The sequence below is a fragment of the Kogia breviceps genome, chromosome 6 (genome assembly GCF_026419965.1).
Source record: "Kogia breviceps isolate mKogBre1 chromosome 6, mKogBre1 haplotype 1, whole genome shotgun sequence".
Taxonomy (NCBI): Eukaryota; Metazoa; Chordata; class Mammalia; order Artiodactyla; family Physeteridae; genus Kogia; species Kogia breviceps.
In genome coordinates this window covers 111,960,478-111,988,294 of record NC_081315.1, presented here as the reverse complement: position 1 = coordinate 111,988,294, position 27,817 = coordinate 111,960,478, and the positions used below count along the sequence as shown (strand labels likewise).

The following is a 27,817-nucleotide window of genomic DNA, read 5'->3' as shown; positions in this document are numbered from 1 at the left end:
TTCCCCAAACAGGATCTCCTTGATACTGGGAGGTAGCCAGGCAGGGATCAGTGATTTTGTCCCCAACCCCACAGAGGAGGCACATGCCTTGCCCAGGATCACACAGTTTATTGTTTCTAGAACAAGTTGCTTGGAGCCCAGGTCCCCACAGAGGAATGGCCATTGCGAGGACAAACGCCCAACTCGGGGAGGGGTTTGGGGAGCAGGTTTCTGGTCAGAATCCCAGGTGAAAGAAAATTTAAGAGGACTCTGGTTTGCAAGAGAAGCAAAGCCTATCTGCAGATGTGTCCAAATGCTTTTTAGCAAGCGTGCATTGGGCACGCCTGTATGTTCCAGGCACGGTGCCGGCCACTGGGGCTGGGGAGGAGATCCTGCTCTTCAAAAGTTTGTAGGGGAGCTAGACACAGCCAGTTGGGTAATGACCGCTACAGAGGGGGACACCCTGAGGCAGTGGCCTGGCCTGGAGGGTAACAAGGAGGCTCGTATAAAGAGATTAAAAGTCACTCTCTTATGACGTCAGTGTCAGGCTGTCATCCCAGAGCTGCGACCCCGCTCCTTGTGACAGTGGCCTCAGGAATGCGGGCTGCTCAGGCCCGCTTCTCGGCCCCAGCGATATGAGTAGAGCGGCCCCTGGTGGCGAGGATGAGAATCTCTTCATTGTTTCCTGAGCCCAGGCAGCCCGTTCCTGCGCAAAGCTTGCACCTGAGCAGAAGTGCCCGTTACACATTTGTCGCTCACTCCTGCAGAGAGCAAGGGCTTTAGAACAGTTTCGATAATGTCAAAAAACAAAACATGGGCAAAATCCACGGACATACAACTAACATAAAAAGGAAATACAGATGGCCCGTGGTCTTACAAAAAAGGTCCATTACTTAAAAACAAAAAAATACGAATGAACAAAACCTCAAGATTCCAGTGTATTCTGAATATTTGTCATATATTAAAAGTACCTCAATACTGTTTATAGTTGGTGAAAATTGGAAACAACCTAAATGCCTGATCAGAGGGACCTGATTTGGTAAGTGAAGGCATTCCTTATGTCAGAGATGATTCGGCAGCCCTAAAACACCACATAACAGAAGAAGTTGTGGAGAAATGATCCTTCGATAGCATCACATGAAAAATGCAAAAAGCGAAAAGTCAACATTTTGTAGAAACAGACTTTTGGAAGAATTTAAATGCCTATGCATAGAAAAAAAGCCCAGAGGGATATATTCTCACACATTTGTAATATTTGTGTTTGAATATCACTGTATTCCTCATTTTCTTCTTTCAAAATAATTACACGTTAAAACTAAAGCCAAGTAAAGTTACAGGCAAATGCTCCTGTGAGTGTTGAAAAACAGGAAGGGCTGGCAACACTGAGGAGAGGGGGCCAGGAAGGGGGAGAGAAGGCCCGGATCAAGTGTGGAGACCTGAGTTCAGGCCCTGTTCTCCCACTGTGTGTGCTGTGTGACCTTGGACAAGTCACTATCCCTCTCTGAGTATCGATTTCATCACTTGTGACATGAAGCGGGTATAGCATCATCTCGGAAGTCCTTCCCTGGATGTTAGCTCCTCAAGGCAGGGGTCTGTGTGTGTTACCCATGGCTGTGTCCCAGCCCCAGGACAAAGCCTGCCACATAGTAGGTGCTCAGAAAGTATTTGTTAAACCGAATGGAAGTCAACTTGGGTACTGGAGCAAAATCCAAATAGAAATGAACAGCAGACGATGGTGGCCTTCGACACTGCCCTCCGCCTCCCCTTCATCTGTTCCCTCCTCCTTACATCTGCTTCTCTCTCTTGCTTGCTCTCATGTCTTTGAATTTCTGTCTCCCTTTTTGCATCCTATTTCCTCTCTTTTTTTTTCTTTCTCATTTGCCTTCTCTCTCTTCCTTTCTCTTGTGCCTTCTCTCTCTCTCCATTTTCTCATCTCCACCTCCTTCCAATAGCGATTTTAAGTTCTTGACAAAAGTGTTTAATTCTGATCAAGTGGGAAGGCAGCCGAGAAACCCATGAGGTGCCCCAAGGTCTGTGGGCAGAAGGCACCTGTGGCAGGTTGGCTGGGCCCGTCTGGATGCAGAGCAGGGCTGTGCCCAGAGCCCTCTGATTCTCATTGGTCTTGGCTGGGGCCCTGTTCTGGTACTTGTTAAAAGCTTCTGGGTGATCCTAAGGTGTGGCCAGGGTCTGGTCTCCCCTGGTCTCTGAAGAGAACTGGACAAGACACAAACTGTCACACAGTAACTGGAAGGTCACAAACTTGGGGTATGAGGCGGAGATGCTGCAGTGAGGGAGGGGCTTCATTTGGGGGAGGCTCAGGGAAGCCTCATTAAGGATCTGGCCTTTAAGTTAAGCCCAGAAGGGAGCAGCTGGGCCAGGCAGAAGGATGGGGAGGAGAGGTGTAGGCAGCAGGCCCTAGGGGTGCAAGGCCCCAAGGCAGGAGGGAGAAGGGTCCATCCAAAGAGCAGAGATGGGTGTGGTGAGGCCGGGCAGGCAGGGGTTTTATCTTTCAGGGCAGTGGAAAGCATGGAAGGGTTAGAAACAGGAAGGCAACCTGAGCTGGTTTCCATTTCAGTGCAATTGCTCGGCTGCCTGCCGAAGGGTGTGGAAAGGAGGGGCAGGGAGGGCTTTGCAAGGAGGCAGCCTGCGACCAGTACCCTTCCCAGGCAGATGCGCCAGGCAGGCAGGAAGAACCTCATAGGTGGAGGCCAGCAGGAACCAGGGTCGGGGGCCAAGGAGGCACTGTGAGAGGAAGCCAGGACCAGGAGTGGCAGGGGCTGCGGTGACAGCCCTGGATGGCCTCCCGTGCCTGACTGCAGCACAGGAGCTGATCCCCAGGACTGAGTGGGGGAGGTGAGGGGGGACTTGCAGGTCAGAGGGCCCCTGGCAGCTGCGGGCAGGATGGGAGGGGAAGCAGGAGGCCCAGTTAGTGGCCAACGCAGGGGTCTGCTGAGAGCAGGTGAGCACCTGGGGATGGGGACGGGGCATGACCTGTCCATTTCCATTTCTCCCTCCCCTAGAAGAGCGCCTGACTCACAGTAGGAGCTTAATAAATGTTTGCTGAATAAATGCACGGCGAGTCCGAAATGTCTGCCTTTCTGCAGGTTCTATCTATCCATCCAAATGTCAAACTTTTGTTAAGCACCTAGTGAGTGCCAGGCTGGAGTGACAGTGCAGACCGAATGAAGGCCAGTTTCCTTCCTGAACGACCTCAGGTCTAGTGCGGGAGCAGGTGGGAAGCAAACAGCGCCCCTTAGAACCGGGCTAGGCATACGGGGCAGTGGGGCACCTGCAGGAGACTTGTGCCCTGGCCCCTCACGGATGGTGGCTGGAGCTGCAGTCAAGGCGCTGCCTCTAACGTGCTCTGCGGGGCTGGGGGTGGGCGTTGGGTTAGGGAAGCTCCTTGCTGCAGCCCAGCTTTTGCCTTTTGGGGTGAGATCCAGAGGAGGAGGGTGCCGCCCAGAGATGCCTGGCTGCGGCGTTTGGGGCCTGTGGACAGTTGAGGGACAGGACTGCCCGGAGGCCAGGGCACGCTCCCCCCTCGGGTGGATACAGAGGGAACTTCCGCACCGGAAGGCGAGGGGACTGGAGCCTTTGGTGCCACCTTGGGGGACCCAGAAAAATCTTGGCTGAATGGACAAGGTCCTCATCGTCTGCTAAGTGGAGGCTGGGTGCTCACAGGAGGCAGTTTGGTTGGCAGGACCAAGGATGCAGGCCCAGGGCCCTGTGGCCAGGGCATTGACCTCTGCTGTCCTCACCTGGGGAGGGGATCCGACTCCCTCCAGGGGTCCTTGGGAGGGACTTGGCTCGGACAGGCTGGGAGGGTCCCTTGCAACCAGGGACACTCACAGCTCTCTTGTCTTGTGTTTTTTTTCCTCAAGGACGCCCTGGGCTGTGTTCAGGATGAACTGCTGCCCTTGCTCTGGGAGGAGGCTCCGGATGCCTGGGGAAACCGAGGCCCCGACGGGGCCCCTGGACCCAGGGGCTCGGCAGGTGCGTGGGGGGCCCCACGTGGACATCCACTGACAGGCCAGCTCTCTTAGGACCTCCTGAAGACACAGCAGGGTGGTGGTCCCTGCTCTACAGTCAGGAAGCTGAGGCTCAGAGAGGTAGTGTTGCTTGCTCGATGCCACACAGCTGGGAAAGGTAGGGTCAGAGTCCACAATGCCCATGGCAAGGTCTGTGACTTAGGCTCACTCCCTCAGCCTTCAGAAGGGTGCCCACCAGGTGACGCACGTGCCAGCCTCAGGCAGCAGGGGTCCCTTCAGGGGGATTTGTCTTTGCAGAAGACCGTGTCAAGACCAGGAGCTGTTCTATTCCCTGCCCCCACCCCAGTGACAGCTCAGGTGTGAGACAAGTGTGAAGTCTGGGAGTTGCTGGGACCCCGTTATCCCTAAGTTGTCCCTAACGGGAACCAATATCTCTGCTAATAGTCTCGGGTGCAGCTTCCAGGGTCCCTGCTGCAAAAGCCACTGCACGCAGGGAGCCCCAAAGCCACGGTGTCCAACTGGCCGTCTGTGGTTTATGTACAGTTTTCCAAGGTGAAGTTCAACTTAAGGATGAGGGGGTCAGTTATACCCAGCGGGGCTGTTGACCAGCAAAGCTGACCTTTCCCCTCCATCCCATTTCTGGGGAACAGAGCTGACAAGTCAAACGAGGTCAGGTTTGTCCTTGGGGAAGGGGGCAGGGCGTGTCTGGCAAAGCCTGGGCATCAACCCCTCTGTCTACGTGCTGACTGTGAGAGGCTGGGGGCCAGGGATTATGACCCTGTGTGACCATGAGGGTGCGGGGCCGGGGAGATGTCGTGGGCTTTGTGGTCAGAAGAGGTGGCTTCCAGACCCGATTCTGCTGCTAATCAGAGGATGTCATTCCCCATCTCTGAGCCTGGGTTTCTCACCTGACAGGCAGTGGTGGCCAGTAGGCCACTTTCGGAGACTCAAAGGCCCTGAGTCATGAGAAGTGCTGTCTCATCCTAACAGCAGATGGCACTGCTGGTGGCAATCATGGGAAAGCTCCTAGGAGGGTCTTCTTAACTCTCCGGTCCTGTCATTTCCCAGGCCAGCCCTCCGAGGGGCCCTGTGCCTGGGACTGCATCGGGGCTGGACAAGGCACTGCTGTCTTGATCCCAGGCCTGGAGACCACAGACAAGCTCCCAGGAGGCCTCACAGGATCTGACTGTGGACAGGTGAGGCCAGAGGCTTTCTGTGTGCCTGGGGTGCCAGCTGGGTCTGATCAGCCCTACTGTGTGTGCTGCACAGTGTGGCCACCACGCAGAAGGTGGGAGAAGGAGGTAAAGAAGCTTGGGCTCTGGAAGAACATTCTGGAAATAATTGAGAGGGAGATTTGAGCCCTGGGTGGGGAGTGGGCAGGAAGGCTGTGTGCCCCAGCTGTGTGCCCAGACCCAGCTGCCACGTAGCAAACTTCATCTCATTGAAACCTCCCCACCAGCGCTGGGGCAGGAGCCATGACCCCCCCCACCCCGTACTGCAGAGGAGGAAGTCGTGATTTCCCAAGGCCTCACAGCCCTCTAGGGGACTGGGGTCCTCATGTCTCCATAGCCCACACTCTGCACCACACTCTGTCCTACGGGTCAGGAGCCTGGTTCCAGCCAGCCCTGATGTGGTTCTGTGGTTCTAAAGCGGGGGGCCTTCCTTGCTCACCTACTTTCATTCATTCACCTCCTGCTCTGAGCCACTGCGTGGTATGCTGTGTCACACCCAAAGTGGGCAAAGAGCAGAGCAGTACCTGGGGTGGGGAGAGCTTCACAGAGAAGCTGGCGAAGTAGTTAGACAGACAGGAAACCAGGGATGGACAGTGAAAGGGCAGCCAGGTGGGAAGACCCGCCAGGTAAAGGCGGTGAGGCTGGGAGCGCTGTGAGGTGCGAGTGGGGTCGTGGTCGCGTGTGAGCCGAGGGCTCCTACTGAGCCTGGATGGAGCCAAGTTTCATCTCCCGGGCCTCAGCCCAGCCTGGGTTTGTTCTCTGAGTCGGGCCTGTCCTCCTCTCTGGTTAAGTTCATTGAATAAGTAAATATAAAAAGATATTCAAAAATATCCATGAAACGCCTCCCGTGTGCCCGGGACTATCCTAGTCAGATAGTCTGCACCGTGCCGTCCACTAGAGCCTTCCACAGTGCTGGCAATCTTCTGCACCTGTGCGGTCCGGTGTAGTAGCCGTGAACCACGTGTGGCTCCCGAGCACCTGAAACATGGCTGGTGTGACTGCAGAACTGACTGTTAACTTTCACTGAATTGCTTTAAACTTGAAGTGCCCCGTGTGGCCTGTGCGGCCACCGTATCGGACAGTGCAGGGCTATGGGAGGAGTTAAACAATACACACACACATATCCTACATGATGTGAGCGAGGGGAGGGCGCCGCAGAGGGAGGGAAAGGGGGTGAATGGACAGACAGTGGTGGAAGGGGTCAGCGAGGCCTTTTTGAGGAAGTAATGTTTGAGCTGAGATGTTAAGGAAGCCAGAGGGTGAGCCGTGGCGGGGGGCAGAGGCCCCGGAGTGCTAACAGACCCGGGGTGTTAGGAAGACCTGTATGGCTGGGTGAAGAGATGAGCTCAGAGAGGTGGGGATGAGGCTCTACGGGGGAAGGGGCCGCTTCACTCCTTCTCTTCTCTTCTCTCCCCTAGTTTACTCTGGCTGAGCCCAGCTTGGGTGAACAGACTCTCCTTCTCATCTGTGGCTTTCCCTCGGGGCAGGACGTGGACGGCTCACTCCTCCCGGTGGAGCTGGCCTGGATTTCAGAGCAGAAGCTAGCAGCCACCCTGGCCCAAGTGTCCTTCCTCCCAGTGCAGACATCCACGCGCCCTCCCTGGGGGCAGGCCGGGGGCTCAGCTGTCCTGCCACTGCCCCGGCTGCTCCTGGAAGATTCCCCAGAAGAACTGCAAGCCCAGCAGGTGCTGGAGACCAGGCCCCCGCCTGCTCCGTTGGCTGCAGGACAGCCCAGCCGGGATCATCACCAGGCAAGGAGCCACAATGCCTCCCTGTGCTGGCAGTCCGCGTGCATTTCAAATCACCCATCTCCCAGGAGAGGGCCCAAGGATCTAAAAGGCTCTCGCGAGGAGCGGGGAGGAGCCCCAGGGTGGAGACCGGAGATGCGGGAGGTGAGGAGGGCTGGGCGCAGGAAGGAGGATGACCTCGGTGACAGGACTCAGTCAAGTCAGGAAAGCCGTGAGAACCTGAGCCTGGAGGCCGGTGTCAGCGCCCCAGAGGGTGTACGGAACGAGAACGGGGCTTCTGAACCCCCGGCTGCAGCCTGCTGCCCTGGGCCCAGGCGGGAGCTTCTACTGCCCCTTCTTCAGGGGGAGGCCTCAGTGCCAACGGAGGGTCCTGAATCCCTGAGCAGGAGGGGACGGGGGGAAGGGCACGTCTGGAGCCTCCAAGAAGGAGGAGAAGGGGGAGGAGGGCTTTCATCATCAGAGGAGGAAGAGGCCGCCACAGCCACCTTCTCCAGGGCCCGTGGCACCAATGGGCCGCCTCTGGCAGGTGCTCAGGCCCTTGCAGAGCAGGCCAGAGCCATCAGGAGAGTTCCGGGCAAGGAGGAAGACTACGTGTGGTCTGGAAATGCTCTGCTTCTCCCCGAGGAAAGCCCTGAGGACAAAGGACAGGAAGAGGAGGAGGAGGAGGAACTGTCGCATCTCCAAGGGGCCAGCCCGGGCCACAGGGATGTCCGGGAGGAGCCTGGCTCTGATCACTGTGAGGCCAAGGAAATGCTTTTCCTACTGCAAGAGGGAGGTTTGCCACCATCTCCTGGATTGGCTTTATGGCCCGAGGGGGCCCGACCTACCAGTCACCCCCGGGCTCCAAGCAAAGGCCATGAGGGATCTGCATTAAAAATAGAGGAATTTGAAAAGGAGATGGAGGCTTGTTTCCAGCAACTCTCCATCCTGAAGCCTGGGAGTGGGGGGCATGGCCGGAAAGCTTCCTCGTTGGCAGGACAGAACTGGAGCTTTGCTCGGAGATGGCACAGCTGCCAGGAGGACGCGTATCCTCAGCAGGCTTTGGCAAACCAGGATTTGGATATTTGTTATGCCAAGGAAGCAAACGCCAAGGAGCCTGTTGAAGACGTTAAGCCGGGAGAGACTGAGGCCCTAGGAACTGGCGAAGTTCTTCCAGGGCCGGTGCTGGATTTGGTCAACCTGGACCCGGGCCCTCCAGAGGGGCCCTCTGAGTGGGGTCAGAACCAGCTCTCTCAGCAGCCGAGAGCCCTCGAGAGAGCGAGGACGAGGTTTCGTCAGCTCATTTCTGGATTGAAGAAGGAGAGAAGAAAAGTTTTACGCGACAACGCCAAGCTTCAGGGAGATCAGGAGCGATGCCACAGAAAACTGCGTGTCCTGGAAAAAGAGAGGGAGAGAAATGTGAAAAAAATATCCGCGCTCAAACAGGATAACAGCGTGCTGTTAGGAGACATCTCTCACGTAAAGAGAGAGCTGGACCAGTATGTGCAGGTCATTTCTGACCTTGAAGACTGTAACAGGAAAAGTTACTGCAAAATTTCTGAGCTCGAAGAGGAAAACGAGAGATTGAAAGGGCACCTTGGGCAACTCCGGAAAGCCATGTCTGCAAGCATCCGAAAATCCAAAGGCGTGATGGAGTGCATCACCCTGGAAAACTGGGAGCTCAGTACACTGATTTCAGAGCTTGGGGTCAGTTATAAAGAGCTGATAAAGGATATAGTGCTGGGAATAGAAGACATGATCCAGGCCTTCAGGGGGGAGAACAAACACCTTCTACAAAGGATCCGAGTCCTGGAGGGGGAGGTCGTGTCGGGGAGCAGCACAGATGAGGGAACTTTGGTGAGAGCAGAGGAGTATCTCCAGGGAAAAAACACGATGGCAGTGGACCAGGTGAATGCTGTAGAAAGGGGGGTGCAGGTGACTCAGCTTTCAGAGCAACTGACTGCAAGAGGCCCTGGGCCACCCTCGGAGCAGGAAATGGGTCTGGCTGGAGGGTGGACGGGACCTTGTTTAGGCCTGGAGAATTCCAGGTGCGGTGCTGATTCTCCTGCTACATCACTGGTCTGGGGAAATGCCACAGGATCCAGCGCCCTGCAAGGAAACACCGATGGGGCAGGAGTGAAAGAAGCGCATTTGGAGAAAGACGACAAAAGACCACGGTGTTCTGCAGACCAAGGGCGAGCTCTGAAGTCCCCACGCAGTGGCCCCCGGGTAGGTTGACTCTGCATGTCTGTTTAATCATCTTGCTGACTTAGAGCACTAACCACACCCTTTACTACCATGTCCTCCAGCAGCCCTAGGAGGGAGGAACAGTCACCACCCCCATTTCCCAGATGAGGAAACGTAGGCACAGAGAAGTTAAGTGACTTGCCCAGAGTCACACAGCTAGGAGGGGTTGAGCCCAGACTCTACCTGGGCAGTCAGGCTCCAGAGTCTTTATTCTTACCCTGGACAAGATAATGTGAGTCTGCCCCTCTGCTCAGGCCGTTCAAATTGGTATCTGGTGGGACATGGAGTGGGTGTTTACACTTTAATATTAGAGCTTTTACTTTCAGACCAAGGGGTTTTTCAAGCACCTCAAGTTATAATTCTGCACATTGAGTCTTTTTTTTGGTATTTATGTATTTATATTGAGATATAATTGATATCTATCACTGTATAAGTTTAAGATGTGCAATGTGTTGAGTTGATACATTTCTATATTGCAGTCTGATTACCACCATAGCTTTAGCCAGCACCTCTATCACACTGAATACTGGGTCTTGAAAGGAGAGAGCAGTGGGCTTTAGAACTCAGTCAAACAGGGTTCAAACCCAGCTCTGTGCTGACTACATCCGTGACTTCTCTGAGTTGTTTTCCTCATCTGTAGACAATACTCGACATTCAGGACTGCTAGGATGAAATTTATTTTTCCAGTGGTCTTGAATGTGTCTGTAGGATATTTAGTGTTGAATCCTTTGTATATATTCATATCCGATCTCTCTGCCTCTCTGTCTCTGTCTCTCTCTCTCTCCAATTTTATCAGTCATTTCACAGGATCATTTTTTGGTTTTATTGATGTTCTTTATTGTATGTCTGTATTTTATTTCATTGGTTTCTTCTAATATCTTCATTGTTTCCTTTCTTCTACTTTCTTTTGGTTTAGTTGGCTGTTCTTTTTCTGGCTTCTTGTACTGAAAGTTTGGATCATTGACTTTCAACTGTTCTTCTTTTGTGATTTATGCATTTATATCTATGCATTTCTCTCTAAGCACTGTTTCAAGTACAACCCACACATTTTGATAAGTTGTACTTTTTATGTCTGTTCAGTTCAAAGTTTAGCTTCTAATTTCTATTGTAATTTCTTCCTTGACCCATGTGTTATTTAGAAGTGTGTTGTTGCATTTCCAAGCATCTGCAGAATTTTTTAGTTATATTTTTGCTATTGATGTCTAGTTTTATTTCATTGTTGTCAGAAAACATACACTATATTATTTTAATCTTGAAATTTGTTGGTTTTTTTCATTGACCATGTTATGGTCTATTTTGGTAAATATTCTATGTGCCCTTGCAAAGAATGAATATTCTGCAGTTGTTGGGTATTAATTAGCCCAAGCCAATTAATGATGCTAATCAAATCTTCAATATCATTACTGATGTATGATCTATTCGTTTTGTCATCTACTGAGATGGCTTTTGAGATCTCCAACTCTGAGTGTGCATTTGTTTATTTCTTCTTTTTGTTATGTTAGTTTTAATTCATATGTTTTGAAATTATTTATTAGATACACATAGATTTAGGATTATGATGTATTCCTGGTGAATTGACTCTTATCATGATGAAATGTCTCTCATTATCTCTCACATTTCTTGCCCTAAAGTTGACTTTGTCTGCTATTATAGTACCACATCAGTTTCTTTTCATTATTATTTTCATGGTATATAACTTTTTTACACCATCCATCTTTTTGCTTTCGAGCTATCAGTGTCTTTAAAGTATGTTTCTTAGAAACAACATATGGCTGTTTTTGTTTTTTTTTAAACTTAGTTCAGTTTGACATCCTCTGCTTTTTAGTTGGCGTGTTTGGTCCATTTACATTTCATATATATAATTGTGTAATTGGCTTTATGTTTACCTTCTTGCTATTTCTTCTGTTCGTCTGTTCTGTTCTTTTTACCATGTCTCAAATAATTCAAAAATCTTTTAATAGTTTACTCCATTTATTCCTTTTCATCCTTTTCATTGTTTATTTTTGTCAACTATGTTACTTCTATGTATATATACCTTACAAAGTGCTATTACTGTTGTTGTTTTAAACACTCAATAATCTTTTATGTTTATTCATATCTTTGTACATTCTTGTGCTGTTCATTCTGTCTTCTACTTCTGTGGATCTGTTTTACGTCCACCTGAAGAACTTTGTTATTTCTCGCTGGTGATGAATTCCCTCAAATTTCTTTTTATGAAAACAGTTTTTCAACTCCACTATTTTTTTTGTTTTTGCGGTACACGGGCCTCTCACTGTTGTGGCCTCCCCCATTGCGGAACACAGGTTCCAGACATGCAGGCTCAGTGGCCATGGCTCACAGGCCCAGCCGCTCCGTGGCATATGGGATCTTCCCGGACCGGGGCACGAACCCGTATCCCCTGCATTGGCAGGTGGACTCTCAACCACTGTGCCACCAGGGAAGCCCCTCAACTCCACTTGTAAAAGATTTTTTTCCCTCTGGATTCAGAATTTTAGATAGGAAGATATGTTTCCCTCTTTTGACACATTAAAGATCTCATTTCATTGTCTTCTGGCTCCCACAGTTTCTGTTCAGGAATGGAATAATTTGTCTTTTTTTCCCTTGAAAGATATGTGTCATTTTACCTCAGACTATGTTAAAGATTTTCTTTTCATCTTTGGGTTTTGGCAGTTAGACTATGATGTGCTTACATGAAGTGTTATTTATGTTTATCCTGCTTGGTTTTTCTGAGCCTCTTGAAACTGTGGAGTCATATATTTAATCAGATTTGGAAAATCCTTGGCCATTAGTTCTTCAAATATTTTGTTCTTTTCTTTTTTTCTCTCCTCTCCTAAAAACCTACTGTTTTTTTCACTTTATTCCACATCTTTTGGAACTGTTCTATTGTTTTCTCTTTGTGTATCAGTTTGAATTTTCTATTGACCTGTCTTTTAGTTCACTAAAAGTTCTGCTGTTCAGTTCTGCTGTGTCCTGTCTTCTAATAAACCCATCCATTAGTTTTTTTTTTTTAACTGTTTTACAATCGTGTGTTAGTTTTTCCTTTACAACAAAGTGAATCAGTTATACATATACATATGTTCCCATATCTCTTCTCTCTTGCATCACCCTCTCTCCCACCCTCCGTATGCCACCCCTCTAGGTGGTCACAAAGCACAGAGGTGAACTCTCTGTGCTATGCAGCAGCTTCCCACTAGCTATCTAATTTACATTTTGTAGTGTATATATGTCCCTGCCACTCTCTCACTTCATCACAGCTTACCCTTCCCCCTCCCCATATCCTCAAGTCCATGCTCTAGTAAGTCTGTGTTTTATTCCTGTCCTACCACTAATCTCTTCATGACATTTTTTTTTTCTTAGAGTCCATATATATGTGTTAGCATACGGTATTTGTTTTTCTCCTTCTGACTTACTTCACTCTGTATGACAGACTCCAGGTCTATCCACCTCATTACAAATAACTCAGTTTCATTTCTTTTTATGGCTGAGTAATATTCCATTGTATATATGTGCCACATCTTCTTTATCCATTCATCTGTTGATGGACACTTAGGTTGCTTCCATGTCCTGGCTATCGTAAATAGAGCTGCAATGAACATTTTGGTAAATGACTCTTTTTGAATTATGGTTTTCTCAGGGTATATGCCCAGTAGTGGGATTGCTGGGTCGTATGGTAGTTCTATTTGTAGTTTTTTAAGGAACCTCCATACTGTTCTCCATACTGGCTGTATCAATTTACATTCCCACCAGCAGTGCAAGAGGGTTCCCTTTTCTCCACACCCTCTCCAGCATTTATTGTTTCTAGAGTTTTTGATGATGGCCAATCTGACCGGTGTGAGATGATATCTCATTGTAGTTTTGATTTGCATTTCTCTAATGATTAATGATGTTGAGCATTCTTTCATGTGTTTGTTAGCAATCTGTATATCTTCTTTGGAGAAATGTCTATTTAGTTCTTCTGCCCATTTTTGGATTGGGTTGTTTGTTTTTTTGTTATTGAGCTGCATGAGTTGCTTATAAATTTTGGAGATTAATCCTTTGTCAGTTGCTTCATTTGCAAATATTTTCTCCCATTCTGAAGGTTGTCTTTTGGTCTTGTTTATGGTCTCCTTTGCTGTGCAAAAGCTTTTAAGTTTCATTAGGTCCCATTTGTTTATTTTTGTTTTTATTTCCATTTCTCTAGGAGATGGGTCAAAAAGGATCTTGCTGTGCTTTATGTCATAGAGTGTTCTGCCTATGTTTTCCTCTAAGAGTTTGATAGTGTCTGGCCTTACATTTAGGTCTTTAACCCATTTTGAGTTTATTTTTGTGTGTGGTGTTAGGGATTGTTCTAATTTCATACTTTTACATGTAGCTGTCCAGTTTTCCCAGCACCACTTATTGAAGAGGCTGTCTTTTCTCCACTGTACATCCTTCCCTCCTTTATCAAAGATAAGGTGACCATATGTGTGTGGGTTTATCTCTGGGCTTTCTATCCTGTTCCATTGATCTATATTTCTGTTTTTGTGCCAGTAGCATACTGTCTTGATTACTGTAGCCTTGTAGTATAGTCTGAAGTCAGGGAGCCTGATTCCTCCAGCTCCATTTTTCGTTCTCAAGATTGTTTTGGCTATTCGGGGTCTTCTGTGTTTCCATACAAATTGTGAACTTTTTTGTTCTAGTTCTGTAAAAAATGCCAGTGGTAATTTGATAGGGATAGCATTGAATCTGTAGATTGCTTTGGGGAGTAGAGTCATTTTCACAATGTTGATTCTTCCAATCCAAGAACATGGTATATTTCTCCACCTATTTGTATCATCTTTAATTTCTTTCATCAGTGTCTTATAGTTTTCTGCATACAAGTCTTTTGTCTCCTTAGGTAGGTTTATTCCTAGATATTTTATTCTTTTTGTTGCAGTGGTAAATGGGAGTGTTTTCTTAATTTCACTCTCAGATTTTTCATCATTAGTGTATAAGAATGCCAGAGATTTCTGTGCATTAATTTTGTATCCTGCAAATTTACCAAATTCATTGATTAGCTCTAGTAGTTTTCTGGTAGCATCCTTTGGATTCTCTATGTATAGTATCATGTCATCTGCAAACAGTGACAGCTTTACTTCTTCTTCCTATTTGGATTCCCTTTATTTCTTTTTCTTCTCTGATTGCTGTGGCTAGAACTTCCAAAACTATGTTGAATAAGAGTGGTGAGAGTGGGCAACCTTGTCTTGTTCCTTATCTTAGTGGAAATGGTTTCAGTTTTTCACCATTGAGAATGATGCTGGCTGTGGGTTTGTCATATATGGCCTTTATTATGTTGAGGAAAGTACCCTGTATGCCTACTTTCTGCAGGGTTTTTATCATAAATGAGTGTTGAATTTTGTCAAAAGCTTTCTCTGCATCTATTGAGATGATCATATGGTTTTTTCTCCTTCAGTTTGTTGATATGGTGTATCACGTTGATTGATTTGTGTATATTGAAGAATCCTTGCATTCCTGGAATAAACCCCACTTGATCATGGTGTATGATCCTTTTAATGTGCTGTTGGATTCTGTTTGCTAATATTTTGTTGAGGATTTTTGCATCTGTGTTCATCAGTGATATTGGCCTGTAGTTTTCTTTCTTTGTGACGTCTTTGTCTGGTTTTGGTATCAGGGTGATGGTGGCCTCATAGAATGAGTTTGGGAGTGTTCCTCCCTCTGCTATCTTTTGGAAGAGTTTGAGAAGGATAGGTGTTAGCTCTTCTCTAAATGTTTGATAGAATTCGCCTGTGAAGCCATCTGGTCCTGGGCTTTTGTTTGTTGGCAGATTTTTAATCACAGTTTCAATTTCAGTGCTTGTGATTGGTCTGTTCATATTTTCTATTTCTTCCTGGTTAAGTCTCGGCAGGTTGTGCATTTCTAAGAATTTGTCCATTTCTTCCAGGTTGTCCATTTTATTGGCATACAGTTGCTTGTAGTAATGTCTAATAATCTTTTGTATTTCTGCAGTGTCAGTTGTTACATCTCCTTTTTCATTTCTAATTCTATTGATTTGAGTCTTCTCCCTTTTATTCTTGATGAGTCTGGCTAATGGTTTATCAATTTTATTTATCTTCTCAAAGAACCAGCTTTTAGTTCTATTGTTTCCTTCATTTCTTTTTCATTTATTTCTGATCTGATCTTTATGATTTCTTTCCTTCTGCTAAATTTGGGGTTTTTTTGTTCTTCTTTCTCTAATTGCTTTAAGTGCAAAGTTAGGTTGTTTATTCGAGATGTTTCCTGTTTCTTAAGGTATGATTGTATTGCTATAAACTTCCCTCTTAGAATTGCTTTTGCTGTATCCCATAGGTTTTGGGTCGTCGTGTCTCCATTGTCATTTGTTTCTAAGTATTTTTTGATTTCCTCTTCGATTTCTTCAGTGATCACTTTGTTATTAAGTAGTGTATTGTTTAGCCTCCATGTGTTTATATTTTTTACAGATCTTTTCCTGTAATTGATATCTAGTCTCATAGCGTTGTGGTCAGAAAAGATACTTGATACGATTTCAATTTTCTTAAATTTGCCAAGGCTAGATTTGTGACCCAATATATGATCTATCCTGGAGAATGTTCCATGAGCACTTGAGAAAAATGTGTATTCTGTTGTTTTTGGATGGAATGTCCTATAAATATCAATTAAGTCCATCTTGTGTAATGTATCATTTAAAGCTTGTGTTTCCTTATTTATTTTCATTTTGGATGATCTGTCCATTGGTGAAAGTGGGGTGTTAAAGTCCCCTACTATGATTGTGTTACTGTCAATTTCCCCTTTTATGGATGTTAGTATTTGCCTTATGTATTGAGGTGCTCCTATGTTGGGTGCATAAGTATTTACAATTGTTATATCTTCTTCATGGATCGATCTCTTGATCATTATGTAGTGTTCTTCTTTGTCTCTTGTAATAGTTTTTATTTTAAAGCCTATTTTGTCTGATATGAGAATTGCTACTCCAACTTTCTTCTGATTTCCATTTGCATGGAATATCTTTTTCCATCCCCTTACTTTCAGTCTGTATGTGTCCCTAGGTCTGAAGTGGGTCTCTTGTAGACAGCATATATATGGGTCTTGTTTTTGTATCCATTCAGCCAGTCTGTGTCTTTTGGTGGGAGCATTTAATCCATTTACATTTAAGGTAATTATCGATATGTATGTTCCTATTACCATTTGCTTAACTGTTTTGGGTTGTTTTTGTAGGTCTTTTCCTTCTCTTGTGTTTCCTGCCTAGAGAAGTTCCTTTAGCATTTGTTGTAGAGCTGGTTTGGTGGTGCTGAACTCTCTCAGCTTTTGCTTGTCTGTAAAGGTTTTAATTTCTCCATCAAATCTGAATGAGATCCTTGCTGGGTAGAGTAATCTTGGTTGTAGGTTTTTTTCCTTCATCACTTTAAATATGTCCTGCCACTCCCTTCTGGCTTATAGAGTTTCTGCTGAAAGATCAGATGTTAACCTGATGGGGATTCCCTTGTGTGTTATTTGTTGTTTTTCCCTTGCTGCTTTTAATGTTTTCTTTGTATTTAATTTTTGACAGTTTGATTATTATGTGTCTTGGCATGTTTATCCTTGGGTTTATCCTGTATGGGACTCTCTGTGCTTCCTGGACTTGATTGACTATTTCCTTTCCTATGTTAGGGAAGTTTTCAACTATAATCTCTTCAAATATTTTCTCAGTCCCTTTCTTTTTCTCTTCTTCTTTTGGGACCCCTATAATTCGAATGGTGGTGCGTTTAATGTTGTCCCAGAGGTCTCTGAGACTGTCCTCAGTTCTTTTCATTCTTTTTTCTTTCTTCTGCTCTGCAGTAGTTATTTCCACTATTTTATCTTCCAGGTCACTTATCCGTCCTTCTGCCTCAGTTATTCTGCTATTGATCCCATCTAGAGTATTTTTCATTTCATTTATTGTGTTGCTCATCGTTGCTTGCTTCCTCTTTTATTTCTTCTAGGTCCTTGTTAACTGTTTCTTGCAATTTGTCTATTCTATTTCCAAGATTTTGAATCATCTTTACTATCATTATTCTGAATTCTTTTCCAGGTAGACTGCCTATTTCCTCTTCATTTGTTAGGTCTGGTGTGTTTTTATCTTGCTCCTTCATCTGCTGTGTATTTTTCTGTCTTCTCATTTCGCTTATCTTACTGTGTTTGGGGTCTCCTTTTTGCAGGCTGCAGGTTCGTAGTTCCCGTTGTTTTTGGTGGCTGTCCCCAGTGGCTGAGGTTGGTTCAGTGGGTTGAGTAGGTTTCCTGGTTGGGGGGACTAGTGCCTCTGTTCTGGTGGATGAGGCTGGATCTTGTCTTTCTGGTGGGCAGGTCCATGTCTGGTGGTGTGTTTAGGGATGTTGGTAGCCTTATTATGATTTTAGGCAGCCTCTCTGCTAATGGTTGGGGCTGTAGACCTGTCTTGCTCTTTGTTGGGGATAGGGTGTCCAGCACTGTTCGTTGCTGATCCTTGAGTGAAGCTGGGTCTTGGTGTTGAGATGGAGATCTCTGGGAGATTTTCGCCGTTTGATATTGCATGTAGCTGGGAGGTCTCTTGTGGACCAGTGTCCTGAGGTTGGTTCTCCCACTTCAGAGACACAGGCCTGGTGCCTGGCTGGGGCGCCAAGAGCCTTTAATCCACACGGCTCAAAATAAAAGGGAGAAAAAATAGAAAGGAAAGAAAAGGAAGGAAGGAAAGAAGGAAGGAAGGAGGGAGGGAGGGAAGGAAGGAAGGAAGGAAGAAAGGAAGGGAGGAAGGAAGAAGGGAAGGGAGGAAGGAAGGAAGAAAGGAAGGAAGAAATGAAGGAAGGAAGAAATGAAGGAAGAAAGCAAGAAAGGAAGGAATGAAGGAAGAAAGCAAGAAAGGAAGGAAGGAAGGAGGAGAGGAAGAAAGGGAGGAAGGAAGAGAGGAAGGGAGGAAGGAAGGGAGGAAAGAAGGGAGGAAGGAAGGAAGAAAGGAGGGAAGGAGCAAAGAAAGGAAGGAAGAGAGGAAGAAAGAAAGGGAGAAGACAAAATAAAGTAGGATAAAGTATAGTTATTAAAATAAAAAATAATTATTAAGAAGAAAAATTTCTATTAAAAAAAACCAGAAAAACGGGTCAGTCTAACCCTAGGACAAATGGTGAAAGCAAAGCTATACAGACAAAATCTCACACAGCAGCACATACTCACAAAAAGAAAAAAAGGGGAAAATAATAGTATACTTTTCTCCCAAAGTCCACCTCCTCAACTTGGGATGATTCATTGTCTATTCAGGTTTTCCACAGATGCAGGGCACTTCAAGTTGATTGTGGAGCTTTAATCCACCGCTTCTGAGGCTGCTGGGAGACACCTCCCCCTCTCCTCTTTGTTCGCACAGCTCCTGGGGTTCAGCTTTGGACTTGGCCCCGCCTCTGCGTGTAGGTCACCCGAGGGCATCTGCCCTTCGCTCAGACAGGATGGGGTTAAAGGAGCAGCTGACTTGGGGGCTCCGGCTCACTCAGGCCTGGGGGAGGGAGTGGCACGGGTGCGGGGCGAGTCTGCGGCGGCAGAGGCCGACGTGACGCTGCACCGGCCCGAGGCACGCCGCGCGTTCTCCCGGGTAAGTTTTCCCTGGATCCCGGGACCCCGGCAGTGGCGGGCTGCACGGGCTCCCGGGAGGGCCGGTGTGGAGAGTGACCTGTGCTCACACACAGGCCTCTTGGTGGCGGCAGCAGCAACCTTAGCGTCCCACACCCGTCTCTACTGTCCGTGCTGACAGCCGCGGCTCGCGCCCGTTTCTGGAGCTCCTTTACGCGGTGCTCTTAATCCCCTCTCCTCGCGCCCAGGAAGCAAAGAGGGAAGAAAAGGTCTGTTGCCTCTTCGGCAGCTCCAGACTTCAACTGGACTCCCTCCCGGCCAGCCGTGGCGCACTAACCCCTTCAGGCTGTTTTCACTCTGCCAACTCCAGACCTTTCCCTGGGATCCGACTGAAGCCCGAGCCTCAGCTCCCGGCCCCCGCCCGCTCCGGCGGTGGAGCAGACAAGCCTCTCGGGCTGGTGAGTGCTGGTCGGCACCGATCCTCTGCGGGAATCTCTCCGCTTTGCCCTCCGCACCCTGTGGCTGCGCTCTCCTCCGCGGCTCCGGAGCTTCCCCCACCGCCACCCGCAGTCTCCGCCCGCGAAGGGGCTCCTAGTGTTTGGAAACCTTTCCTCCTTCACGGCTCCCTCCCACTGGTGTAGGTCCCGTCCCTATTCTTTGTCTCTGTTTATTCTTTTTTCCTTTGCCCTACCCAGGTACGTGGGGGAGTTTCTTGCCTTCTGGGAGGTCTGAGGTCTTCTGCCAGCGTTCGGTGGGTGTTCTATAGGAGAAGTTCCACGTGTAGATGTATTTCTGATGTCTCTGTGAGGAGGAAGGAGATCTCCGCGTCTTACTCTTCTGCCATCTTTAAGCCGTCTCTCCCATCCATTAGTTCTTAATTTCATTTACTGTATTTTGCAGTAGCATATCCATTTTATCCTTTTTAAAGAGATCCTGATTCTCTGTTGGAATACTCCACATTTTCATTCATTTTTGTCTGTCTTTTCCTATGTTGTTAAAAAATATAATCATAGTTATTTTGAAGGTCTTGTCTGCTAACCCCAATATCTAGATTATCTCTGAGTCTGTTTCTATTGGCTATTTTATTTCTTGGTTAAGGCCCACTTTTCTGCTTCTTCATGTGACTAGTAATTTTTTTTTTAAATGTTGGACATTTTGTGGAACATGTAGAGATTCCTGCTTATTAGCTTCCTCTAAAGCATGTTGAGTAAGTTTTGTTCTGGTAGGTAGCTGAATGATTAGCAGACCACTATTCCCGTGCAGGTCTACTTCAGTTTTCCCCTCAATACCAGGGCTTGATTTTACTCTGCAAGTGTGGTCCTTGCTTCTAGGGCATGCATGGCCTTTCAGTGGTATCAGCTGAGTTCCCAGAGCATTCACCAAAGACTCTCCACTTTGGCTAAGCCAGAACTTGCTATCTTTGTGGCAGTGTGTGACCTCCAAAATCTCTTTAGCAATTGATCTCCCAGCTGCTGTTCTCTGCTAGGCCTCAGAGTCTTACACTATGTTGTACCACATATGATTCAGCCAAGGACCCAAGGGTATTTCTAGGACAGTGTCTGGATTTCTTCTCTGCGGCTCACCTCTCTCTGTTGCTTTGTCCCACAAACCCCAGCTGTCATAGCATCCCTGAACCCCAGTCTCTGATTCCACTTAGCAGAACCACCATGTTCAGCGTGGGATCTATTTCCCTGAACCATGGTTTGGAAAATGTTCCAGGGACAATGTAGAGCTCACCTTGTTGTGCATCCTTTTTCTCATGGATTGTAGCCCTGCATTGGCTACGATTTAATGCCTGCAAAGAATTGTTTTTATGTAGTTCCCTCATATCTTGTCAAATCCCAGCTAGTAAGACCTGGTGGGAGCTAAAACTCTGAGGAGGTGAATTTCAAGCTGAGAGTCTCAAGGTTTGAAAGGAGCACTGAATGAAGAACATTCCAGGCAGAGGGAGAAGCAAGTGGCCAGCCCCTGAGGCAGGAATGAGCCTAGCTTGCTGAAAAGCAGAAAGTGGCCAGTGTGGCTGGATCGCGGTGGGGATGGAAGGGGCATGGTATGAGATGAGGATGGAAAAGTTGTCATGAGAAAGATCATGGAAGACCTTGTAGGCTCTGGTTATGATCACTTCCAAATGCAGTGGGAAACTATTGGAGGGTTTTCAGCAGTACAACATGATTAAATTTCTTTCGTAAAAAGAGGCGATCTTTGATGCTGTAAAGACACAGGGAGGACACAGGGAGAACAGTCAAGAGGATTTTTGCCAAGAGTTGATGCTAGAATAGAGGAATTCGGATTTTTTTTTAAAAAGTAGAGGATTCCAGATAAAAACTAGAGTTAGAATCAATGGGATTTGTTGATGGACAGGAGGCAGAGGGCAAAGAAAGCTTCCTGTTTCCCTCATCCCAAGTTATAAACCTGATCATGTTTTTATTGGCTTAAAATAAAAACCTTAAACCCTCTGGGTCTTCCTGTCACACTTGGTATGAAGTCCAAATTCTTTTTGGTGAGTTATAAACTGGCCCCTGGGAAGCTTCAGCTGTCACTAGATACATTCCCTAGTCTCTGCACTCCTAGTTCCTCAACCTGCCCCTCCAACACCCCAGCTTTCTCCTGAGAACTTCTGCTCACCATCGAGGTCTCCTTTTAGGGCATCTCCTCCCAATCCCCCAGGATGGATTCAGTGCAGAGGCAACTCATGCACATCTCTCCCCAACTTCGCTTTCAGTGGCGCCATTTTGGTAGCTTGCAGTTGGCCATGATGGTATTTAAACCACGGAAATCAGCAAATGCTACACATCCGTGTGCCCCTCCCTCCCTGGAGAGTGGTTGTTATGCATTCAGCACACACCGCTGGGTGGCGGTGGGTGCCTTTGATTTAGTGCTTCCCTTAGGCTCCCGCGGCCTCCTGGCTTCCCCTCACCACCCTGTGCTAGTGGCTTATTTCTGCCTCAACCTCCCCCGCCAGACAGAGCTCCCCCAAGGCTGTGTTCCCCAGGGCTCCCAGCCCAAGTGCAGCCTGTGGCTAGAGCACGTGCCTCTGAGGTCTCTTAGGGAGCAAGTGAGTCATGGGCCGTTCACAAGGGTCACTGAGTGGGGCGGTCCCACGTGGCAGGCAAGGCTGGCCTCCAGGCCACACTTTTATTCTCTTTAGAATAATGTCCTGTGGATGCTCTCTTAGGACCCTGGGGCTGAAGCCCAAATCACCGCAGAACAGAGAGGCAGCAAAGGCACCAAACTTCCCAGAAAGGCCAAGTTGTTCTGCAAATCTTGGAGCTGGATCTTACGGAACCATTTGGAGCACCCATCTGTTTTTGACAGAGCTCAGCCTGTGAATTTCAGGCCCACAATCTGTGAATTTCTATTAACTAAAAAAAAAAAAAACAACCCACATTCTGCTATCGTATTCCTTGCTTACAAGGGAGAGGCCTGATCGGCCACCGAGTCACCTTGACGCTTCTCTCTCTGTCTCCCCTCCATCTTCTCTCTCCTCCCCCTCCTGCCAGCTCACACCCAGGTCAGGAACACGTGGAAGAGATCATCTCTGTGGGCTTTCAATTCCCAGAGTGGCTGCTTTCAATGAAAGCTAGACTTACAGGGCTGGGAGCAAAGGCATTTGAGACATCTCTGAGTTTCTGGGACCCTGGACACATTGCAATTGGAACTTTTACTATTAGCAGGGCTGCTCCTTCCCAAGGCCACCTTAGTAGCATGAATCAAGAGCTTAATGATACTCAGGGCCTTGACATAGAAATTCCCCTCTGATGATGTCAGGGGAAGAACTAGAGGTGTGTCAGATAAGGCTTTCTATCACAGCCCCAGTTATAGCATCAGTATATTAGAATAATCTGAGCGTTCAACATGCCACAGAATACTGCATAGATACTAACAACAGGGTTTTTGACATTATTTAATGATATGAAAAATGACCATGACATAGTATTAAAGGAGAAAAACAGGATACAAAAGATATATATGGCATATAAATGTATATAGAAAAAAATATGTGGGGATGTGTATGTGTGTGTTTATATATATATATGTGTGTGTGTGTGTGTGTGTGTGTGTGTGTGTGTGTGTGTGTATATGCATATATATATGCATGCTTATGTATATGTATGTATATGTTATTAAAAAATAAAAATTTAGAGTCCAGAACCACTGGGGACAGTAGCCTCACTGCCATTTGACCACACTTCCCATGGTATAAATCAGCCTCTTCTTTCTCACTTTCTGCCCTCCCAGAAATTCCCTATTTGATGTTCATATGAAGCCCACTCGCGTTTGACCCAAGAAGGGTGAGAGGCTATTTTGTACTGATTTAAGAAAAGTGTTTAGGGAAAATGCAGTATATTCTGTTTCATAGAAATATATGAAGCTTTAGTGTAATAAGCATCTCATAACTGGATTTGAACACTAAATTTCATTCATCATACTGTGTTTCAGTATAATGGTGACTGATGTCTATTAAAACAGACTCTGGAATACCATGCCATTTCACACATTTTTCATGTGTGAAAAAAAATTTTTTTTTGAAAATAACACTCTAGAATGCTATTCTGTGATTCCCTAGACCCTCTCCAATTCTCCCACTCAAGGGTAAGGGCACCTGGGTGAGGGCATAGCAGAAAGACTGAAAATATAAGATACTATATGGATAATAATGATGTTTATGCTGGCTAATAGTTTTTGGAGTGATCTCTGTTTACTTTATTTTGTGGAATTTATTGACTATGAGAAACATGTAAGCAGGAGAACAAATTAGGAAGGAAAAAGGGTACTGTCTGTTGGCTAAGGCAAATTACTTGGAAGATTACCTAAGAATTACAGTCAAATCTGTGATTCCACAGCTCCAGGACCCTGAAGCTGAGGCTTCCAAGGAGGACCTCAGGCTGTGCATCAGACAACTTCATCACCAAGTGCTGACCCTGCAGTGCCAGCTCCGAGACCAAGGGTCTGCACACCAGGAGCTGCAGGCTTCTCGGGATGAGGCTGCCCGTCTCCAGTGTGAGCTCAAGGACAAGGTAGGCTGGGCCCATGCTTCCCTTTCCCGCCTGAAAACCAATGTTCCCTCACTTGGGAAAGTTTTGAGAGTAGAAGAAAGAAGTAGGTAAAGTCTCACTGGCCCTTTCCCGCAGTTTGTAAGTATTTATTAGATTTTGAAAGTGCAGAGCAGTATAGTGAAGAAAAAACAGCCTGTAATCCCTCCATCCAGGTAACCTTTGTTAGATCTAAAAATTAATAATACATGTGTATGGCTTTTTAAAAAGTCAAACAGTTTTTTTTTAAAATAAATCCATCTACAATTTATTTGGGGATAGAATATGAGGAAGGCATTTGATTACCTTTTTCTCCAAGTAGATAACCAAATATAACTTCATTCTTTTCAGAAGGCATATTTCCTCCATGGATTTGACATACCCTCCTTTTTTTCAATCTTTTAAATGTTACATAAATAAAAGTCCTTTCTCTGTAAGGAGGGAAGTGGGTATGAATATAAAAGAGCAACAAGAGAGGTCCTTGTGGAGTTGGAATGGTTCAGTATCTTGTCTGTGGTGGTGGAAACACAAGCCTACATAGGTGATAAAATTGTACAGAACTTGGTACACACACACACACACACACACACACACAAATGTACACAGGAGAGATCCGAATAAGAATGGTGGATTGGGATTAGCAGATGCAAACCATTATATATAGGATGGATAAACAACAAGGTCCTACTCTATATTCAATATCCTGTGATAAACCGTAATGGAAAAGAATACGAAAAAGAATATATATACACACACACACACACACATACACACACACATATATATCTGCATCACTTTGCTGTATAGCAGAAATTAACACAACACTGTAAATCAACTATACTTCAATAAAATAGATCTTTAAAAAAACAGTGGTGGACTGTATCCACATCAATACCTGGTTGTAATATACTATAGCTTTGCACAACGTTCCCATTAGAGGAAACCAGGCAAAGTATACAAGGGATCTCTCTGTATTATTTTTTTAAACTGTATGTAAATCTAAAATTATCTCAACCTTTAAAAAATACACAAAAATATAGTCCTTTCTCCACCTCAACCCCAACTCCTTCTAACTTTCATTTTTCTCAACCCTATCTACCCACATTCAGTACGTGTGTGTACATATATGAAATCATACCATACAGAAACATTCTGCATCTTGCTGTTATCATTTAATGAAAAATTTTGGTGATATTTCCATATCAACACATGCAAACTGAACTTCATTATTTTAAACTCTTGCATATTATTTTTCAAGAGACCAAGCCATAACTTCCTTAACCAATTCTTTGTTTATGGAAATCTAAATTGTTTCTGTTACTTTGCTTTACAAATGAACATTTTATACATTTTATACATCTGTCTTGGGATATGTTTCTGCTACATCCTAGTGAAAGAGTTACTGGGTCAAAGGCTATGTACATAATTAACTTTGATCGATAATGGCAAATAACCCTCCAAAATGTTGCATCATGTATACTCCCACCAGAAATAAATGAGTGTATTTGTTTGGCTACAACTTGTTACCCTGAATCATATCACACTTTACATTTTTTTTTTGGCAAAGCGATGGGTGAAAATACACTATCAACATTTTGGAGTGATTTCCGACTCCTTCTTATGCATTCTTTGTATAATCAAATACACTATACATGGAGTTTCATGTCCTTGGTCCATGTTGCTTCATAGCCTTTTTGTCCCTTATTTTTTGGACTGTGCAGTAATCTGTGGGGTGGATGTGGTTTCTGTTCCCCTACTGTTGGATCTATAGTTATTTCCATTAATTTATATATCATTGTTTATATACAATAGTTCAGAGAACTGGGATTACTGGTTTAAGGAGAAGAAATAGTGTTCATTCTAAATACATATTGCAAATGTGCTTTCCACAGTATTGACACCTACCTCCAAAGCCAAGGCAATTAATGAGGGTATATTTGTCACTGTGCCTTCAACCAGCATAGGAGGTATGATGGCTTTTTTCTCCTGTCTGTCACTGATCTGTGAAAAATAGAACTCCAGTTACACACGTTAGACCTTTTTACCCTATCCAATATATGTTTAAGTCTATTTTTATTCTTTTCATTCTTTTTGTCTTTCTCTGCTTCAGTTTGGATATTTCTTTCTAATCCATCTTCCAGTTACGTAACACTCTTTAGGTGAGACGAATTTGCTCTTAAACTCATTATTTTAGTTCTTCATTTCAGGTGTTGTATTTTTCAGTCTTAGAATTTCCATTTGACTAATTTTTTATAGCTTCCAGTTCTCTGATGAAATTCTTGTAATATAATTATTAAACTTTTTTTTTTTTTTTTTTTTTTTTTTTTTTGTGGTATGCGGGCCTCTCACTGTTGTGGCCTCTCCTGTTGCGGAGCACAGGCTCCGGACGCGCAGGCTCAGCGGCCATGGCTCACGGGCCCAGCCGCTCCGCGGCATGTGGGATCTTCCCGGACCGGGGCACGAACCCGTATCCCCTGCATCGGCAGGCGGATTCTCAACCACTGCGCCACCAGGGAAGCCCTATTAAACGTTTTAATCAAAGTTATTTTCAGGTCTGTCTCTGAGAGCTCCATTTTACATTCCCACCAACAATGGATGAAGGTCCCAACTTCTCCACATTCTCACCAGCATTTGCTACTGTCTGTCTTTTTGTTGCTAACCATCCTGGTGGGTGTGAAGTGGTTATCTCACTGTGGTTTTGACTTGCATTTCCTTAATGGCTAATAGTGTTGAGCATCTTTTCAAGTGTTTATTTGCGATTCATATATCTTTTTTTTTTTTTTTTTTTTCTTCGGTACGCGGGCCTCTCACTGTTGTGGCCTCTCCCGTTGCGGAGCACAGGCTCCGGACGCACAGGCCTAGTGGCCATGGCTCACGGGCTTAGTTGCTCCGCGGCATGTGGGATCTTCCTGGACCAGGGCACGAACCCGTGTCTCCTGCATCGGCAGGCGGATTCTCAACCACTGCGCCACCAGGGAAGCCCCATATATCTTTTTTGGAGAAATGTCTATTCAGATCCTTTGCCCACTTTGTAATTGGGTCGTTTCTTTTTTTGTTGTTGAGTTGTAAGAATTTGCTATATATTCTAGATACAGTCCCTTATTAGCTATAGGATGTGCAAAATTTTCTCCCATTCTGTTGTCTTTTCACTTTCTTCTCGTCTGTTTTTTAATTGCAAATGCCGCAGTACACAGCTCACAGATACATATTCATGCTATTTCTTAAACTGAAGTAGAGAGAAGATTTCATCCAAGCCTGCAAATATTATCGTGTGCCTTTCAAGTAGAGGACAGTCTGCTTGGAGCTGGCATTTTACTCTTCAAATATATTCAGAAACGTGTGCCGAAATGGGAATATAGAAATGTTCATTAAAGCCTTGTTTGTAAAGCAAAAAAACAGAAACAATACACATTTTCATAAACAAAGAATTGGTTAAATAAATCTTGTTTCAACCTCATGATTAAATAATATGCAAGATTTTAAAACAACGTGATGGATTTGTGTGTAATAACATGGAATTAACACCACGATTTTATACTAAATGACAAAAGCAAGCTGTAAAACATTTTGTATAGTATAGTTTCATGTGTGAGTATATATACACATGAATTCTAATTGTGGGTATGTAGGGTTGAAAATAGTATTAGAGCTCAGAAGAGGGCAAGGGGAGAGGAGGAAGTACTTTTATTTATCTAGCTTTTTTTTTTTTTTTTAAGAAGATGTTGGGGGTAGGAGTTTATTAATTAATTTATTTATTTTTGCTGTGTTGAGTCTTCGTTTCAAGGGCTTTCTCTAGTTGTGGCAAGCGGGGGCCACTCTTCATTGCGGTGCGCGGGCCTCTCACTATCGCGGCCTCTCTTGTTGCGGAGCACAGGCTCCAGACGCGCAGGCTCAGTAGTGTGGCTCACGGGCCTCGCGGCATGTGGGATCCTCCCAGCCCAGGGCTCGAACCCGTGTCCCTCGCATTAGCAGGCAGATTCTCAACCACCGCGCCACCAGGGAAGCCCTATCTGGCTTTCTCGTACTGACTACAGAGGGAATCAAAGAGTGAGTGAGAAGAATTCACAGAACACCTGTCTTATTGTAGCTTA

General features: G+C 45.8%; 1 protein-coding gene across 3 annotated transcripts in view; it reads left to right on the top strand.

The window, feature by feature from the left end:
- C6H4orf50 (chromosome 6 C4orf50 homolog) overlaps positions 1-27,817 on the top strand; it is a 125,340-nt gene that overhangs the window by 13,989 nt on the left and 83,534 nt on the right. For all 3 annotated transcript variants that reach the window (XM_067036401.1, XM_059066132.2, XM_067036402.1), the window contains exons 4-7: positions 3,861-3,972; positions 5,037-5,164; positions 6,619-9,156; positions 23,538-23,711. In XM_067036401.1, coding sequence (XP_066892502.1) covers positions 3,861-3,972; positions 5,037-5,164; positions 6,619-9,156; positions 23,538-23,711 — 2,952 coding nt within the window. The remainder of the gene's footprint in view (positions 1-3,860; positions 3,973-5,036; positions 5,165-6,618; positions 9,157-23,537; positions 23,712-27,817) is intronic.